The 17,679-nt window shown below is 45.6% G+C and overlaps 1 protein-coding gene across 1 annotated transcript in view; it reads left to right on the top strand.

Moving 5' to 3' along the window:
- The window catches only part of Aak1 (AP2 associated kinase 1), a 78,576-nt gene that overhangs the window by 40,051 nt on the left and 20,846 nt on the right, over window positions 1–17,679 (top strand). The window contains exons 11-17 of the mRNA XM_032907228.1: window positions 69–223; window positions 969–1,309; window positions 4,568–4,801; window positions 9,427–9,659; window positions 10,666–10,823; window positions 12,425–12,529; window positions 15,684–15,779. Coding sequence (XP_032763119.1) covers window positions 69–223; window positions 969–1,309; window positions 4,568–4,801; window positions 9,427–9,659; window positions 10,666–10,823; window positions 12,425–12,529; window positions 15,684–15,779 — 1,322 coding nt within the window. The remainder of the gene's footprint in view (window positions 1–68; window positions 224–968; window positions 1,310–4,567; window positions 4,802–9,426; window positions 9,660–10,665; window positions 10,824–12,424; window positions 12,530–15,683; window positions 15,780–17,679) is intronic.

Here is a 17,679-nt window from a genome sequence, read left to right as displayed (position 1 = left end):
ATCTTGTGTTCTGCATAACCCCTCTGTTTTCCCACATTTTAACAGCAGTTTTGTTTTTCCTTTTCTAGACTGACAGATCCCATTCCCACCACAGAGACTTCAATCGCACCCCGCCAGAGGCCTAAAGCTGGGCAGACTCAGCCAAACCCAGGAATCCTTCCCATTCAGCCAGCCCTGACTCCTCGTAAGAGGGCCACTGTTCAGCCCCTACCTCAGGCTACAGGTCAGTAACTAGTTTGCAGCTCGTTCTAGTGCTTCATGGTGGTAGTGTAGGAAGGCACAGCCTGAAGAATCATGCCCTGAGCTGCTTGTGAATGTGTATGGCCAGTGGCTGCACAAGGAGGAACTTCTTTCTGTACTCAGATGAGTCTCAAGATCCCTGAAGCCTGTTGTGTGCATTTATTTTCTTACTGGACATCTGGTCCATCCACTCCACCTTATTTACCTTACTTGCTTTATTTCTCCTTGCTTTTAAAGAAACAAGACTTACTTATTTTTTGTAACCACAGAAGAATATCAAAGAACGCTTTTGCCGAGGTAGACAGGCTGGTACACAGACTGTTTAGTGTCAGATGTCGGCTGTGTGAGGGGAACGAGAGGTGCTGACTGCAGGGTTGGGTGACTGGGTGAGATGGGGATGAGGGAAACCCTGTGCAAGAGGCAGGCACTGGAGTCTGCAGTTCACCTGGCTTTTGGCAGGAGTGGGGAGCTGGAGCAGGAGTAGAGCATCACAGATGGCAGAGTGGTGAGGAGCAGGCAAAGCTGGGCAGTCTGCTGCTTCTGCCATTTCCTGTGTAGCAAATCACAAAGTCTTTTTTCATAAGGGTTGTCTGTGTAGCCTGTCTGTCCTCAAACTCCACCTTCCTGGCAGTGCTGGGATTAAAGGTGTGCACCACCACTGCCAGGCTTCAGAAAACCATTTTTGTCTGGTAGAGTTTTGTGCCCTGACATGGAGTTTTTCATTACAGGACCCAGCAATCAGCCTAGCCTTCTAGCCAGTGTTTCCCAGCCTAAAGCCCAAGCCACGCCCAGTCAACCTCTTCAGTCATCTCAACCCAAGCAGCCACAAGCTCCACCCACCCCACAGCAGACGCCTGCTCCCCAGACCCAGGGACTGCCTACCCAGGCCCAGGCTACTCCCCAGCACCAGCAGCAGCTCCTCCTCAAGCAGCAGCAACAGCAGCAGCAACAGCAGCAGCAGCAGCAACAGCCACAGCAGCCAACAGCACCACCACAGCCAGCAGGCACCTTTTACCAGCAGCAGCAGCAGCAGCAGCAGCCCCAGCAGCAGCAGGCTCAGACTCAGCAGGTGAGGAGCTCTAGATGACCATTGCTTTGTACAGTGGAGTGTTAGTATTGAAAGGCCTGCTAGTGCAGGTGTCTTCCTTGGGATGTGCTGGGATGGCCAAGAGCCACTGATCAATGCGTCGTCACTTCTCACAGATGTAGAAACTGAAGCATCGAGGTGTAGTTAATCACTCTCAGAGCTTTCAGTGTTGTCTTCAAGCCTTGGGAATTTACCCCAACTCAGCACTGGTATTGACGGAACTACTTTCTAAGGAGATAGACACAGGGAGAAATAACAATGATGTCCTGGTAACACAGTATCCAGTAGTGTCAAGCTGTTTCGGTTGTTGCAGAGTTTAAGTTTGCTTGGTTGGATCAGGAGTCAAACAAGGTTCATGTACTCTATTTAGTTGGGATATATTAATTTCCATTTTTTTACATATTAATTTAACTTTGAACATATATATTTTATAATGATTGATTTCTTTTTTAAAAGTATTTTGTGTGTGTGTGTGTGTGTGTGTGTGTGTGTGTGTGTGTACATACATATATATTTGGGCAAATACACCTGTGAACACTCAAAAGGCAAGAGGAGCGATGGATTGACCCTAAATGGAATTTAGAATTATAGACATTTGCAGGACACCCAGATTGTTACATGTGTGCTGGGATCTGAACTCTAGCAAGCATCCCTATCCACAGAGCCAACTCTCTAGCCACAGGGAGAGAGATCGATAGTCTTTACCTCCTTTTATCTCCTTTGCCATTTTTATTTATTTATCTAAAGAAAGTGAATTCCTTGTTCTTGGAAACTTTTCTTATTATGAACTTGACTTGGTTACTCTTCGTCATTTGGTATATTCAGTGTGTGTGTGTGTGTGTGTGTGTGTGTGTGTGTGTGTGTGTGTGTGTGTGTGTGTGTGTGTGTGTGTGCCCATGCACTATGGTGTGCATCTAAAGGTCAAAAGACAACTTTCAGGAGTCAGTTCTCTTTGTCTACCGTGTGGGCTCTGGGGCTAGAACTCAGGTTGTCAGACGTGGCCACAAATGCCCTTCGTTGCTGAGCTCTGTCAGCAGACTTAAACTGGGCTTTCCAGAGACATGCTCAATGTCAGTTCAGTTTGGAGTTCCCTGCTCTTCCTGTTCATTCCGATGGGTGGCCAGTGCTGTCTTTGACCATCAGTGTGCTTAGGTATCATCTGTTTAATTTGGTTTTTGCTTGTTTGTTTGTTGGTTTTTAGTTTTCCTCTTTAGTTTACCAATTATTGCTATTTCCCCAAGTCCTTAAACCTACTTGGGTAGCAAAATCATACTCTCTCAAGTGGGCCTGGGTACTAAACTCACCTTGTCAGCCTTCTTGGCGGCAGGTGCCTTTGCCCACTGAGCCGTCCTACCAGCCTATGTAGAGTTGTTTCTGTCATCTTAGTGTAGTTACCCTGGGGTCCTGCTTGTACAGAAAAGGGTGAGAAAGATGTTAGGTCTTTTCCTTGTTCACCAGTGTTCATTCAGAGGTAAGAGTGTTTTGCATTGTATTATGTAAGTTTATGGATTTATACATGTCACCATTTTTAAACATACTCAGATTCTCCCTAATTTTAGTCAAATTGGCTTCTGGTTCTCTGGGATGTAACCCACGATCAATGATTTCTCTGCCATTGAGAGTAATGACTGTCCATGATCATTCTGCTCTTAACTTAGAGTCCTCCATTTCTCTAAAGATCAGATTGTTTTTAATGGGAGTGATATTTAGAAACTTAGTTGGCCCTAGAAATAATTACTTGCTAATTGTTACTATTGGTAATTTTTTTAGGCCTTTTTAGTAGATACTTGAAAATGTGTTTTTTTAATTAGAAAACATAAATGAGTTCAGATTTATGTATCTTAATTCAAGCTCATAATTACAAGATTTTTGTTTAACTTCTTGAATTTTATTGTTTCTATCATCTAAAGGTCTTTTTGTTAGTTTTGAAATTTCAAAAGCCCAAGCCCAGCTCAGTGTCTCTCTTCTTGCTGCCTTTGGAACAAGGCAGCCCCAGCTGACCTTGAACTCTTGGTGGTCATCCTGCCTCAGTCTTCTGAGCCTGAGGACTGTAAGCATGCACCATCATGTCTGGCAACCTTTGACTACTAAGCACATTATTTTCTGTGGGGTTTAGCTGCCAATTGGATACACAGACTATTGACTTCATTTTAATTTTGCTTTCTACATTTCGGATCAGTTTTGTTTACAAATGTGTAAAATAATTAGTTTTAAAGTTAGATTTACCAAATTCTGTCCTCTTATTCTTGTGAAGATATACTCCTCATTGCCTTTTTCTTCTTCAGAATGTCCCTTTGCCACCCTTAAGGGCAGACCACAGCCCTTCGAGTTCCCTGTGGGTGGGTCTGTGCTACTGATGTTGTAAGCTGGCAGTTATACTTGTACATATTGGTTTTGCTGACCTTTTCATTTTACCCTAGTAGACACATGGTATCCAGGCGCATCCTTAACTCAGTGGGTTTTGGGAATTTTATAAGACATTATCTTCACTTTATTTATTAGCATATCCTTGTTTTGAGCTTTCTTAGTGTACCTAGCATGTACTTCCAAACAGTGTGCATTAGAAAGACATAAAAGAAATGCTAGAAAGATGCATATGGGGTGCATTTTAAGCCCCAGCCACTTAGGAAGCTAAGTCAGCAGGATTGCTTGTGTCCATAGGTTTTTGGAACAAACCTTGGCAATGTAGTGAGACTCCACATAAAGCATGAAGAAGAAGTGGTTCACAGAGTAATAGAGTATTTGAAGGTGGCGGAATTTCATGAAGGTAGATATGTTGGGGCGTAACTTTGGAAAGGTTTGGATAGGAGAGTCATGGTTAGCATTTTAGTGCTCTTTTTAGCGTCATCTCTGAGGCATTCTAGTCATGCTGGGAAGCATCTGGTTCTTGGCTGCTTCAGAATCCTTTGTAAGACGGATTTTTTCTGCATGGGAGATCCTCTCACCTACTTCTGTTTACCCCTGGTCTCGGATCACTTGAGTTAAGTCTGGTAACTTCCGTGGGCCTGTGCCTCGAAAGCCATCTGGTACAGAAGGAAGGGCCTGCAGTGCAGATCTTGCTGGGATAATTCCTGTGCCTCGAGTCCTGTCATGAACTCCTTGGCCCAGCTTCTGTGCTCTCACTGGGCCTTCCCTTTGGCTTCAGCACCATCTTTGTAGTTACTGAGGCAGGAGTCTTTTGTGAATGTGGCCCTGTGGTAGGCTTGTATTCACCTCATTTCTTGCCACTCTCCTGTGCAGTTTCAGGCAGTGCATCCAGCAGCCCAGCAATCAGTCACTGCTCAGTTCCCTGTGGTGTCCCAGGGAGGCTCTCAGCAACAGCTGATGCAGAACTTCTACCAGCAGCAGCAGCAGCAGCAGCAACAGCTGATGGCTCAGCAGGCCGCCCTGCAGCAGAAGACTGCTGTGGTAGTACCACAGCCTCAGGCACAGCCAGTCACAGCCCCACAGGCAGCTGCTGCCCAGGAGCCTGCGGTAAGATTGAAGATGGGTGCTGGGGATGCTGGGAAGGCAAGAGAAGAGATAGCAGCAGCCACAGGGGCTCTGAGCTAGGGTAGTTGTTCTCCTACCCTAGGGGTTAGAGGGTTTCATTTTTTCTTGACAGATCCAAGTGTAAAAGTATTCTGTAGAGAGCAGAGATTGAAAGAATATTTTACACTAGGTATGAAGAGGAACCCTCTTGTTTTTCACACAGAAGTTAGTTGGGTAGAAAAAAGTGGTTCCTTGTCTTAATCAGTGTCACTGCTAAATAGACAGGAACTTGAGGGCAGAGCTGTTCCTTCTTCAGTGCCAGTTTGGTTCGTTGTGCCCATCCGGTGTCTGGAGGTTCAGGTGGTGACTTAGTCAGTGTTCTATTGCTGTGAGGAGACAGCATGTCAACTCTTACAAAAGAAAGCCATTTAATTGGGGGTGGCTTACAGTTCAGGGGTTTAGTCCATTATCACCATAGTAGAGAGCATGGAGGCACACAAGCGGATGTGGTGCTGGAAAGGTAACTGGGAATTTTACATCTGGATCCACAGGCAGCAAGAAGAGGGAGACCCTGGGCCTGGCTTGGGCTTTTGAAACTTCAAAGCCTGCTCCCAGTGACACACTTCCTTCAGCAAGGCCACACCTGCTCTAACAAGGCCATCCTTCCTAATCTCTCTCAAACTGGCCACTCCCTAATGACCAAGCATTCAAATATATGAGCCCATGGAGGCCATGCTCATTGAAACCACCACAGGTGGCCTCACCTTTACCCTGAAATTCTGACACCATTTTGCTTGTCCTTCATCCTAAATGACCTTGTAGGCACATGGTTTGAGTTTGCCATGGAGTAATGTTCAAAGGCCTGCTTTCGGGGGACCATTTACCATGGGATAATGGCTGTTCTTCAGAGTATCCTCAGACTGAAGTCATCTTTCAGTTTAGAGATTGGGTCTATTTTCAGATACGGACTGAATGTGGTAACAGACCCTACTCCAACTGTTTCCTCTAGTTTCAGCAAACCTCAGGCATTCTCCCTGGTCTTTAGTAAGTTCCCTGTCTTCTATACTCACTTTTCTGAATGAGAGTCATAAAAACTTTTCTGTTCTCATCAAAAGGCAGTTTGAGTGCCTGGACAATGGTGTTTGTATATCTAGCTATTCTCATTCTCAAGGAGGCCCAACAACTAAACCAATGAAGGGAAATAAGAAACCATCTCTCTGAGGATTCATTTCTAGCGGAGAAGTGAATCTGCCCATCCTGAGCCAGAAAACCCATGCTCCTTCAGAAGGAAGCCCGTGTTCCTTCAGAAGGAAGCCCGTGCTCCTTCAGAAGGAAGCCGTGCTATAGATTGTCTTCTTTCAGTGTCTTCTCAGTGTTGCGCTTTGCGTCTTAACGTGTTTGTTTCTGAAACAACTCAGTCTTCTACAAGAATATGGTAGATAGCCATTATTTGTACTTTTGACCTAAAATAAACTTCTCGATAATGGAAAAGGTTTTGAAAACTATTATATGAAATATCTAGAGGGAATCTTAAATATTTAGCTCACTCTCCTTATTGTGGAATTAGAACCTGGGACCTAAACTTAAAAGTAGTCAGTACCTAAGATGCACAGAATACTCGAGCTGGGGCAAGGATCAACTCTGATCTGTGTTTGGGAATGGGGACAGCAGATGCTTTCTAGGGTAGTGAGATGGAAGACACTTTTTTCTTTTCAGATTTATTTATTTTATTTATCTGAGTACACCGTAGCTGTCTTTAGACACACCAGAAGAGGGCATCAGATCCCATTACAGATGGTTGTGAGCCACCATGTGGTTGCTGGGAATTGAACTCAGGTCCTCTGGAAGAGCAGTCAGTGCTCTTAACCTCTGAGCCATCTCTCCAGCCGAGGAAGACACTTCTTAAGAGGTTCTTCTCTATTTTCCCAGTGTCTAAAGAAGCAGGTTTGGCAAGGAAAACTGTCCTCCCTTGGTGACCTGTACAGGCATACAAAAACATGCCCACAAGGTAGTGTTGACACAGCTTGCTGCTTTGCAGAACCCTCAGCTTCAGTTCCCTGCACCTGTGTTGGGAAGCTGTCTAAAACTTCAGCTCCAAAAGGATCTCATGCCTCTGGTTTCCTCAGGTACCTGCATTCATATACAGGTACACACGCACACATACATGCACAAATACATGCATGTGTGTGTGCATACACAAAAATAATTTTTTAAAAACAGCTTTTAACAAATGGACTCTATCGTTCTACTTTGTCCTATGGTATACTCCTATTTACTGCCCCTTTAAAAATTTTTAATTTAATTTAATTTCTTAATTTTGAGAATAGGTCTCACTGTGTAGCCCAGGCTGGCCTGGAACTGTCTATGTAGACCAGTTTGGCTTTGAATTTACAGAGATCTGCCTGTCTCTGCCTCCCAAGCACAGACTAAAGGTGTATGTCACTGCATGATTTCTTGACTCTTCTGCCCATTTCTAATTCTGGCTGGAGGAGGAGACATGTCAGGTTCTATTTCCAAGTGGTCTTATGACCTCGGTTGGCCTGTCAACCTCAGTGGACTGAAAATCCTCTTCTGTCTCCTGAGTGAGGGTGCTGGAATTTGTTCTGCAGGGTCCATTGCCACTTGTTTTCTCTGATTCCCAGTGTCCATAAAACCTGCCCTGAGGGGTTGCTATAGGAGCAGCTGGTAGATGGAGCCGCTGTCTATTACTTGCTGAGGGTTCCTTGCCCAAAATGCGTACGACCAAAACAAGTACCTTAGAGTTTGACATCCTTGTATCCTAAGGAGATATTTTGAGAGTGAAATCCAAATCTACACACAGAATTAATTTATTCCATACGTACTTGTGCAGTGAAATAATTGAATATTATATCTTGCCTTTTGGCTGTAACCTGCTACATGAATTTTTCACATGTGGTTTCAAGTCAGTGTTCAAAAGTGTCCATTTTTGGAGCCGTAAGGATTTCAGGGTTTCAGATTGGAGTTGATCAATCAACTCTTGTTGTCTTGGAGACGTGGCTCGGTTGTTCTTTGCTCATCTGTCAGAGGAAGACTTCTCCTGCTAGAGGTTCTGTTATGTGTGCTGCACACGAAGGATAGGTAAGAGAAAGGACAGTGTTCTCTGAATATTGTGGCTACTTCTTCAGAGTCCATCATAGCTGTGATGCACCCTTTCCGATGAGACGAACCAGTCCACAGCTGACCCCTGTGGATACTGGCATTCAGATAGCTTTTCTGATGCAGCTCTGGGCTCCAAAAGAATACGAGGTGTCAGGGCTCTGACCTTCACAGAGCTCTCTGCTCCCCAGCGGTCTGTGCTACCCTTCCTGACCTAAAGTTTGGTTGACAGTAGAGCCTTATAGGTCTGCTGTCATTTATCTTGTTGGTGGTGGTTGGCACAGAATGGGTAGATAGTGTGCTTCAAAAACCACCCCAGCTCCTGAGGACAGCAGGAATTCAGTCTCCCCAGCTGTAAGCACCCCGACTCTTTAAGACCATGCTCTGGTTTCTTAAATTCTCTGTCTGCTTCAGCGACATAGCATAGGAACTGGGCTTCAGTGTAGAGAGGCAGCTCTCACATGAGTGCAGGGATTGGAGGAAGGGGTAGTTAAATCCCCGGGGCGCTCACTGTCTGCTCATTTTATTCCCAGATTGTCAGAACTAAGGAAAGGGCTCAGGTGGCTTTCTGAATGGTTTTTAAATTACTTAGCTTGGTACAGGTGGCTTATGCTAAGGACCACTTATGTGGCCACAGCTACATTGCTACTTGTTTATTGTTCTGTGGACCACTTCTCAAGAGTCCTTCAGTTCGCTCAGGCATCATTAAGGTTTCTTCTATCTCGCAGTATTTTCTGCTGATCTTCAGTGCCATTTCTCAGTGACAATTGGAGCAGGCAAATCCCACTAAACCAGTGTTGCACTTTTGCCGTGGGGTTGAAACAAAATAGTTTCTTGTGGAATCATCCCACCAGTGAAGTGAAGACCTGAAGAACTTTAACAACATAAAACCAGTTTTATGTTGCCGCCATGTCTCAGTCGCTCTGAGATTGTCTGACCCCCTCTGTTCAGTGTAGGAGGCCAAACTCTCGGCAGAGACTGCTGTGCTCCAAGCCTCTTGGCTGGGGCATGTCTTCCCTTCTGGCTGCAGCGGGAGGCTGTCCACTGCCTGTCCTGTGAGCATCCCTGCTGAGTGAGGGGCTGTTTGTTTCTAGGTCTTTTTTTTTTTTTTTTTTTCCAGAGCTGGGGACTGAACCCAGGGCATTGCGCTTGCTAGGCAAGCGCTCTACCACTGAGCTAAATCCCCAACCCCTTATTCTAGGTCTTTAGGCTTGGGAATGGCCTCTGTGGTCTTGGGCTGGCAGCTACCTCACGTCTGAATGATGTGTATATTGGAGCTAATGGAACCTGAGTATAAGCACCAGGCAGGGCCTGGGTGGTATCAGTCTCACTGCAGCTCAGGTGGCTGTTGTCTTGGTCTTCTTTCTGGCCTTGATAACTTTAGCCATTCAAACCTCATATGAGCAAATAAAGTGTTATTATTATACATGGGTGTTGATTTGTGTTTCTTTCCCATTTCCTCCTCCTCTTTTTTCCCCCCATAATGAAGCTCTGCATTTCTCCCTCCCTAGCAGATTCAAGCCCCAGCAAGACAACAGCCAAAAGTTCAGACCACTCCACCTCCAACCATCCAGGGACAGAAAGTTGGCTCTCTCACTCCTCCATCATCTCCGAAAACCCAACGTGCTGGGCACAGGCGGATTCTCAGTGATGTAACCCACAGTGCAGTCTTCGGGGTTCCTGCCAGCAAGTCAACCCAGCTGCTCCATGCAGCTGCAGCTGAGGCCAGTCTCAATAAATCTAAGTATGTTTCTTCTTATCATGTGGACGGGGTCTGCTCTGGGTTGCTACCGTCTGATTCTTTGCATAAGCTTGTGGAGTTGTGATAATATGCACGTGCTGGTGCACGTCTGTGTTTAGTAAGAGGTCACGAGCTTGTCCACAGTGTGTGTCCTGTATAGATAGAAGACTTTCAGCACCCGTTCTTCCGTCTGTTCTGGGCTCTGTCTGTCTGAATTCGGCCTGACTGACAGTTATGCTTTGGACACCCAACACTGGGAAGGTAGCTACCTCAGCAGGCATTGTCTGCACAGGTGACTTGGCTCATTGTCACCTTTGGAGCTGCTGCTTCCCTCTCCCAGAGGGAGCAAACTTTGACTCCTTAGATTCGTATGAGGCGTTGCTCTGTCCTCTCATGCAGTACTTTGTCCAGGGACTTTCTTCTTAAAAGCATAAATCACACTGTTTGATCATGAATTATTTGTGTTTGGCCAACATTCATGAACCTGATAGATTGCTGGTTCTCTGCTTCACGTACAGTCAGTCTTATTGACCATTGTGAAGTCAGTGTGATTTTAGCTTCCTTGAAACCATGCTGTTTATAGTTGATCATATTTACGTCAAGAGAGCCTGAAAGAAAAGGAGGTGATCTAAAGACATAAAGTGGTGGTGTTTGTTTGTTTGTTTATTTATTATGATAGAATGATTCTGCCATTAAACAGTGTTCTGAAAGTGCAATGATAGCTTAGAGCAACCTGGGTCCTGAAAGATCAGAGACAGCCAAGAAAGGGAGGTTGGTTATGTTTGACACACAGGCAAGCTGCAAAATTTCCCGAGAGCTGGAGTGAAGGGGACGGCATTCATAAAGACTAAACTTTGCAGTTTCTGTGGGAAGTCCTTTAGGCAAACTCTGGAAGATGATGGTTTGACTGAGAAAAGAACTGATAGCATAATGAAGAGAAAGTCTTATGGGCCCTGCTGCTTTGTTTAACTTTTCTTTCCCTTAACCCTTGGCATGCCAACCTTCCCAGGTCTGCAACCACCACTCCTTCAGGCTCTCCACGGACTTCTCAGCAGAATGTCTCTAATGCTTCCGAAGGCTCCACATGGAATCCTTTTGATGACGACAACTTCTCCAAACTCACTGCTGAAGAGCTGCTGAACAAGGATTTCGCCAAGCTTGGGGAAGGTGAGCAAGCAGAGTGCTTTGTGGCTGTAAGTCAGCTAAGGATGAACTTGACTGTGTCTGTGTCTTAGCTGTAGAGGATATGCTTGGGAAGGTCAGCACTGACTGATTTTCATTTTTGCAGAGCACTGATTTTTTTTTTTTTTTTTACTTAAATGCTGACCAACTGTGAGAGACAGCAGGGAATGTGCAATCATAGAAGGAAAACCTTTGGAAAGATTTAGTAGCATAAACTGGGATAATTGTGTTAAGCTAAGTAACGGGTTGCTTGGAGAAGGGTGAATGTCTCCCTCATGCTCAAGGGCTTGCTCTAGAAATAATGGTTGAGGAGGGCGTGCCTCACAGGATGTGGGTCCTGATCACAAGTCCGTGTTGTTGTTGACTGAACATAGAAAGGAGATTCTTCCAAGAAAAAATGAGGTTCTATCCAAAATATCCATAACCTAATTTGGAAGGCCAGCCATGCAGACGCCCACGCAGACCTAGCTGAATGTACACATACCACACAGACACCTGCAAGCTCTCCATTGTTCAGATGGAAGGCAGCCTTCATGTATCAAAACACAAAGCAAAAGAGTGGTCAGAACCAGTGAATACAGGAACTGCCTTACCTAACTAACAGCAGCGCTTCTTAACCCTGTGGGGCTCAAACAACCCTTCCACGTGAGTCGTATATATCAGATATTTATACTATGGCTCATAAGAGCATAAAAATTGCAGTTATGACATAGCAATGAAGGTAATTTTAGGTTGGGGGTCACCACCACAACATGCTCAGCTGTATTAAAGGGTAGCAGCATTAGGAAAGTCGAGAACACTGCCTTATAGCAGTGTTTTATTTTATTTCATTCTGAGACAGAATCTCACTGTACAGCCCGGCTGGTCTGGAACTTCTGTGTAGACCAGGCTGGCTTTAAATACAGAGATCCACTTGTCTCTCTGCCTTCCAAGTGCTGGGATTAAAGTTGTAGACCATGCTGGGCTGGCTAGTTCAGCTTTTTAAAATAGAAGACAGGGCACAGGATTTGACTTTCTTTAACAAGTCATTTTCATTGTTATCTCTGCCACTTCTTACTCTGTTGTGTAAACAGAAGTTTCTTCCTGCAGTATTGAAATTAGTATGTTTACTTGAGATTTTATTTTTAAGTTACGTGTACGTGTGGCTGTATATGTGGCTATATGCACATGAGTTGCAGACTGGAAGGCAGAGACGTCAGATCCCCTGGAGCTTGAGTTACACGCAGCTGTGAGCTGCCTGATGTAGGTGCTGGGAACTGAAATTTGGAAGCACAGCAGGATGCACCATCTCATCTCTCCAGTCCAGGGAGCTGTTAAACCTTCGAGTCTATGTGATTTCCAGTCTGTATCACCGTTGTTCCGCCGTCAGTGTTCAGTAGCGCTGCTGTGGGAAGTACCTGTCCTTCACAGCACCTTACCACTTCCCTCTGCCAGTCCAGCTTGGAAAGCAGTCTTTGTGCATTGGCACAACAAATACTTTTTAGTGGTAAAAATGTTGCCATAAATGTGGTAAGGAGTCAAATGAGAGGTGTGTCTGTACCCCGGGATTCTGCAAAAATGAGCAAAGCGGTGTTTTGTCCCTCTAGGAAAGCTTCCTGAGAAGCTTGGAGGCTCTGCAGAGAGTTTGATCCCAGGCTTCCAGGCAACACAAGGAGATGCCTTTGCCACTTCCTCCTTTTCTGCGGGAACCGGTGAGTGTGACCCATGCCTGAGACACGAGGCTTGCTGTTGTTACCTTCAGGTTTCCCTTCGTGGATAGTTCTAGCATACAAAGAACCCGGTTTCTGGTAGTAACTCATTTTCTTTTCATTCATTCAGTAGGTGTCAAGTCAGAAAACATCTAAGGACCATCTTAAATATTCTGGAGAACATACATGAGTTGTTCTTTCTAGTACAGGATGGGTCACTGCTCTGGCAAGGTTTGCCATTGCTCTGGGGCCTTTAGGATGACCAAAGATTCTAAGAATTAGATACTGTCTTGTATTTGATATTCTACTAATATATACTGGGCATTCTTTTAAAAAATCAAGGCAATAAGAGACTTGTTTTCCCCATTATTAGTAAATATCCATACTTACTATATAAAAGTTATAGATCTGTGTAGAAACAAGCTTAAATCACCCATGCTCTCATCACCTAGACATAGCAGAGTGCCACCATCTTGATGTCTGTCTTGGTTGCTGTGAAGAGACAGTTCTTATTAAAAAAGTAAAGACATTTAATTGGAGGCTTGCTTACAGTTTTAGAGGGTGGGTCTACGGTCACCATGGCAGGAAGCAGACATGGTGGTGGAGCAGTAGCTGAGTGTTTTACATCCTAGTCTGCAGGCAGCAGGCCGAGGGAGGGAGAGACAGACAGACACTGAGCCTGTCACAGGCTTTTGAAACTTCCAAGTCCACCAGTGGCTGATGACACACCTCTCCAAAAAGGCCACACTTCTTAATCCTTCTCAAACTGTTCCACTAACTGGGGACCAGGCATTCATATATATGAGCCTGTGCGGACCACTCTCATACGAACCTCCATAATGTGCAATCTGCACTTAACATTTTTAGGGCCACAGATATCTTTGTGAACCTAATGAAATTTATAGCTCTTCCTCACCAAAATACATGGGACCACAATTTTGTACAGTTTTACGTTTTCATTTAAGATTGTGATGTCTATCTTTTTATTTTATAACCTGTTGTTACTTTTGATGATGATGAGGATGTTATTGTTTCCACTTTAATAAATTTGGCATGGGCTAGTGAGATGGCCCGGTAGATAAAGGCCCTTAACACCAAGTGTAACCGTGAGTTTGAGTCCAGAACCCACAGGGTGGTGGTGCCTCCCAGGTTCCCGCACCCTCACTGCATTTCCTGTGCTGGGCTATCTGAGTGAGATACCACTGCAGCTCCCTGTGCTTTCTGTCACTTCAGGGCCTCCCTATCCCAGACTTTCTCTGTTGCCACTCCCTCCTGTGGATCTAGCCTTACCAGGATGGGGCCCTGCAGGCCTAAGGAAGGGCCAAATATGCCCCTGCTCACATACCCAGGCTTAAAATCCGGATTCCTTCATTTTGGTGGTCTTTGCAGTAGATGTAGGCACCAGCTATTTTCAAACCACAGGCAGCCAGGTCCACGGAACAGGGTGTTGCTAGTTCCTCAGTGATGCCATCATTGCCTTTCACGTTACTGTGTGTCACAGACTAGACCTTGTTGCCTCCAAGGAGCTGGCACTGGGTAGGACAGAGGTCTGGCTATTATGACAGTGATGCAATCTGTCAAAGGAACACAGGATCCTGAAAAAGGGGAGAGGGCAAGAAGCAGGGGGACCAAGCTCTTGGAGGGAAGGAAGAGCCAGGTCAGGTCAACTGCTGTCAAAAGAAACAAGATTCAGGGTGGACAGAGTAAGGGCACAAAGTATGTCCTGTGGCTGGGGAGAGAACTCAACACTTACAGGTACTTTCCACGCACGCAAGCCTGGAAAGCTGAGTTCCATCCCTGGAACCTCGGGATGAAAGGAGAGGACCCCATACATACATTGTACACAAATGTCTGCACATACACCTCTCTCTCTGTCTCTGTCTCTCTCTCTGTCTCTGTCTCTCTGTCTCTGTCTCTCTCTCTGTCTCTCTCTCTCTCTCTCTGTCTCCCCCACACACACACACATCATGCACATATACTATACATGCATGCCTCCACAGACATATCACATATACATACACTGTACACACATGCCTGCATAGACACATCACACACAGAGAGAAACACATATCCCACCCCACTGTACATACATCATAATAAATAAAAGAAAAATATGCAAGGGGAGGGCCTATATAGCAAGATGGCTCAGTAGGTAAGGGCACTTGCTACCAAATGTAATACCTGAATTTGACCCCTAGAACCCACAGGATGAAAGCAGAGAACCATCTCCTGCCAATGTCCTGACCCCCACACGTCCATATGCATGTGCATATGCACAAAATAAATCAAAGTAACCAAACCTTTAAGAAGAAGCACACTCGCTTCGCAGTTGCCGCAGCATCTACAGGGGCGCTGGTGTGCAGCTCAGTCTCCTTTTCACTCAGTCCAGGGCCGGGCCGGTGGTGCTACCACGTCCAGTCGTGGGCGGTGCTGTGATGCTGTTATGGAAAGTGTGTTTGTTAGAAGCTGGGTGCAGGGCTCAAACTGCCTGCAGCAACTACTGTCAATCTGTACAGCTTTTTGGTTTGGTTCGGTTTTGGAGATAGACCAGGCTGGCCTCAAACTCCTGGTCTGTCTGCTTTAGCTTCTAGAGTGCAAGAGTATAATGTATATCACCATACCTGACTTTCAAAAAAAATCAAATAGAAATCAAAATGAAATTTTAATTAAAAACCAAACAGAGTACTAAACTGAAATGTAAAAAAATGTTAAAGTAGAAACCAAAAGACCCAGGTTCTGATGCTTGTTTGCAAACAGAGCACTGGTTAGTCTCTCAGTTTGGGTCTTTGTTTTCTTTGCTGAAAAAAATTAAGAAAATAGTAATAGAAATTTCCAGGGCTCTCAAGTCCTGGCTGGGCGGGTTCAGCTAGAGGCAGAACCTGAAGTGATCCTGGGTCTCCTGACTCATTTAAGAAACGTAGGTTTCTGGATCTCTGTAGTTTGCCAAGTAGAGAGCATGGATAGCAGTTGTGTCAGGTAAGACTGGGAGCTGGGACCCACCCATCTCATAGCACTGCCCAGCACTCTGTTAGACATCATGGTGGTAAGACTCAGTGCCTGCGAGACATGCAGGGTTAGGGTACACAGAAGGTTCAGCAGTATTTACTGGATGTCTTCTCCCTTTCTCTCCTGACCTTCCCTCTCCAACTGACTCCAGCTGAAAAGAGGAAGGGGGGACAGGCTGTGGATTCTGGCATCCCACTTCTAAGTGTGTCTGATCCTTTCATTCCTCTTCAAGTACCTGATGCTCCAGGTAGGTACATAGGACTCGTTTTGCGGTTAGCAGTCTGATTCTTAGATCCCAGGGCTTCCAAGGCCTCAGGAGAGCTCTGCTTTACGTTTTTGATGACAAGGATCTGAATTCCAATTTCTGACAATTGGATGCTGTTGTATATTTTAATTTTTTTATAAAACAGGCAAACTTAACTTTAAAAAGAATAAAATCGGGGCTGGGGATTTAGCTCAGTGGTAGAGCGCTTACCTAGGAAGCGCAAGGCCCTGGGTTCGGTCCCCAGCTCCGGAAAAAAAAGAACCAAAAAAAAAAAAAGAATAAAATCACTCCAGGTTGTACCACATGTGCTCTGAATCTTACCAGTGTTCTAATTTTTTACCCTGCTTAGTAAAATTGTTAGTGTGTGGGGAGAGGGGGACAAGGTTTCATTGAGACCAAGTTGGCCTCTTTCTTGCTGTGTAGCCAAGAATGACGTTAACTATTGATCTTCCTGCCTTTACCTCCCAAATTACCGGCATCTGCCACCACGTCTGTTTTACTTTTCATTCCTTAGTATGTTTATGAATGATTGGAGAGTCCAGTATGATTGTAATACGGAAACAGAAGCCATAGTGTGTGATAAAGAGAGCAGGTGTACATAGTGGCCAGGAGTGATGACAGAGCTGTGGGTGACCCATCTGGCTCCTATTTGCTGTAGGCACCTCGTTACTTTATAATATAATAATACATCATGAGAGTCGGTAGGGATGTGAGTCAGGAGGCCTAGGGTCGCTCCCAGGTTCTGCCTCTATCCGCACCCTCTGGGCAGACTCAGACGGGTGTCTGCCCTGCTGGAGCTCTGTGTCTTTGGTGTACACCCTGCTACTGAGGCTTAGGAGGTAGCTAGAAAGGAAGGCTGGGTGGGTCTCAGGCTTTTGGGATGATGGGGGAGGCACTCGGGTTAGTGATGCTGAAGGCTGCTTCCTGTTCCCCTCCCTGTATCTTTTTGTGGGGCAGGGTTGTGGGTGATGTGGTCTCCTTTTGTGGCACTAAATCCCACTCCTTAGAAGCATCTGGCAGATATTTCTCTTCTTCTCCCCCCAGTTCTTATGCCTTCCAAGTCTAGACCTTGACGAGCTGACAGAATCAGCAGTTAAAGATCTTTGATTGGCCGCTTCAAGATTGGGAGGGAAGGGCTGGAGAGATGGCTTTGTGGCTAAATGCACATGCTGCTGCTCCAGAGGACCCCAGCACCCGTGTCTGGCAGCTTACAACTGCCCAGAGTCCAATACCATCTTCTGGCCTCACGGGCACTCACATGTGCGGTGTACGCTCCTAGACATCTGTATGGATGATAACTGAGATTGGAAGAAACTGAGCCATTCGGTTGCCATAGTTTCCCTACTGCACAGATACAGCCAGGGTACAGCACAGAGACAACTTTCGTTCTTTAGTGCTCAGTTGGCCTCCGCTTGGCCGCCTCAGGTGGTATGGATAGTAGCAGTACTTGGCTGGCCTAGATGCAACTCAGATGTATCACAAGTCACAGAGAATGATTCTGTAAAAGTTGGCTAATGAAAGGGGTCAGCTAGATCTCTTCTGTTCTCCTTCAGTGTGCCTCGCAATGCCCAGCTGTATCTGTCCATTTTGAGCAGGTTGGAAAATGTGGGCTTTTCTTTTTGGCTGTGGTTGGCATGGCATGAGGCAAGGGCGAAGTTTATAGAAACTTCCTTCACCTAGTGTACATTGGGCTTTTGCATTGTGGTTGCTTTGGAAACTTAGGGCCTACAGAATCTTGCTCTTTGACCAGAGCAGAGAGTGAGGGTTCTGACTGTGGCTAACCTCCACAGCTACCACAGGAGCCCTTTAGATTAGGATTGCAGAGCCAGGAACACACAGCGGCCGTGTGGGAAGAAATTCTTGAAGGTTTTGATCATCCCTA

Source organism: Rattus rattus, chromosome 6 (genome assembly GCF_011064425.1).
Source record: "Rattus rattus isolate New Zealand chromosome 6, Rrattus_CSIRO_v1, whole genome shotgun sequence".
Taxonomy (NCBI): Eukaryota; Metazoa; Chordata; class Mammalia; order Rodentia; family Muridae; genus Rattus; species Rattus rattus.
The sequence above is the reverse complement of the archived record's forward strand: the minus strand, read 5'-3'. Positions and strand labels throughout refer to the sequence as shown.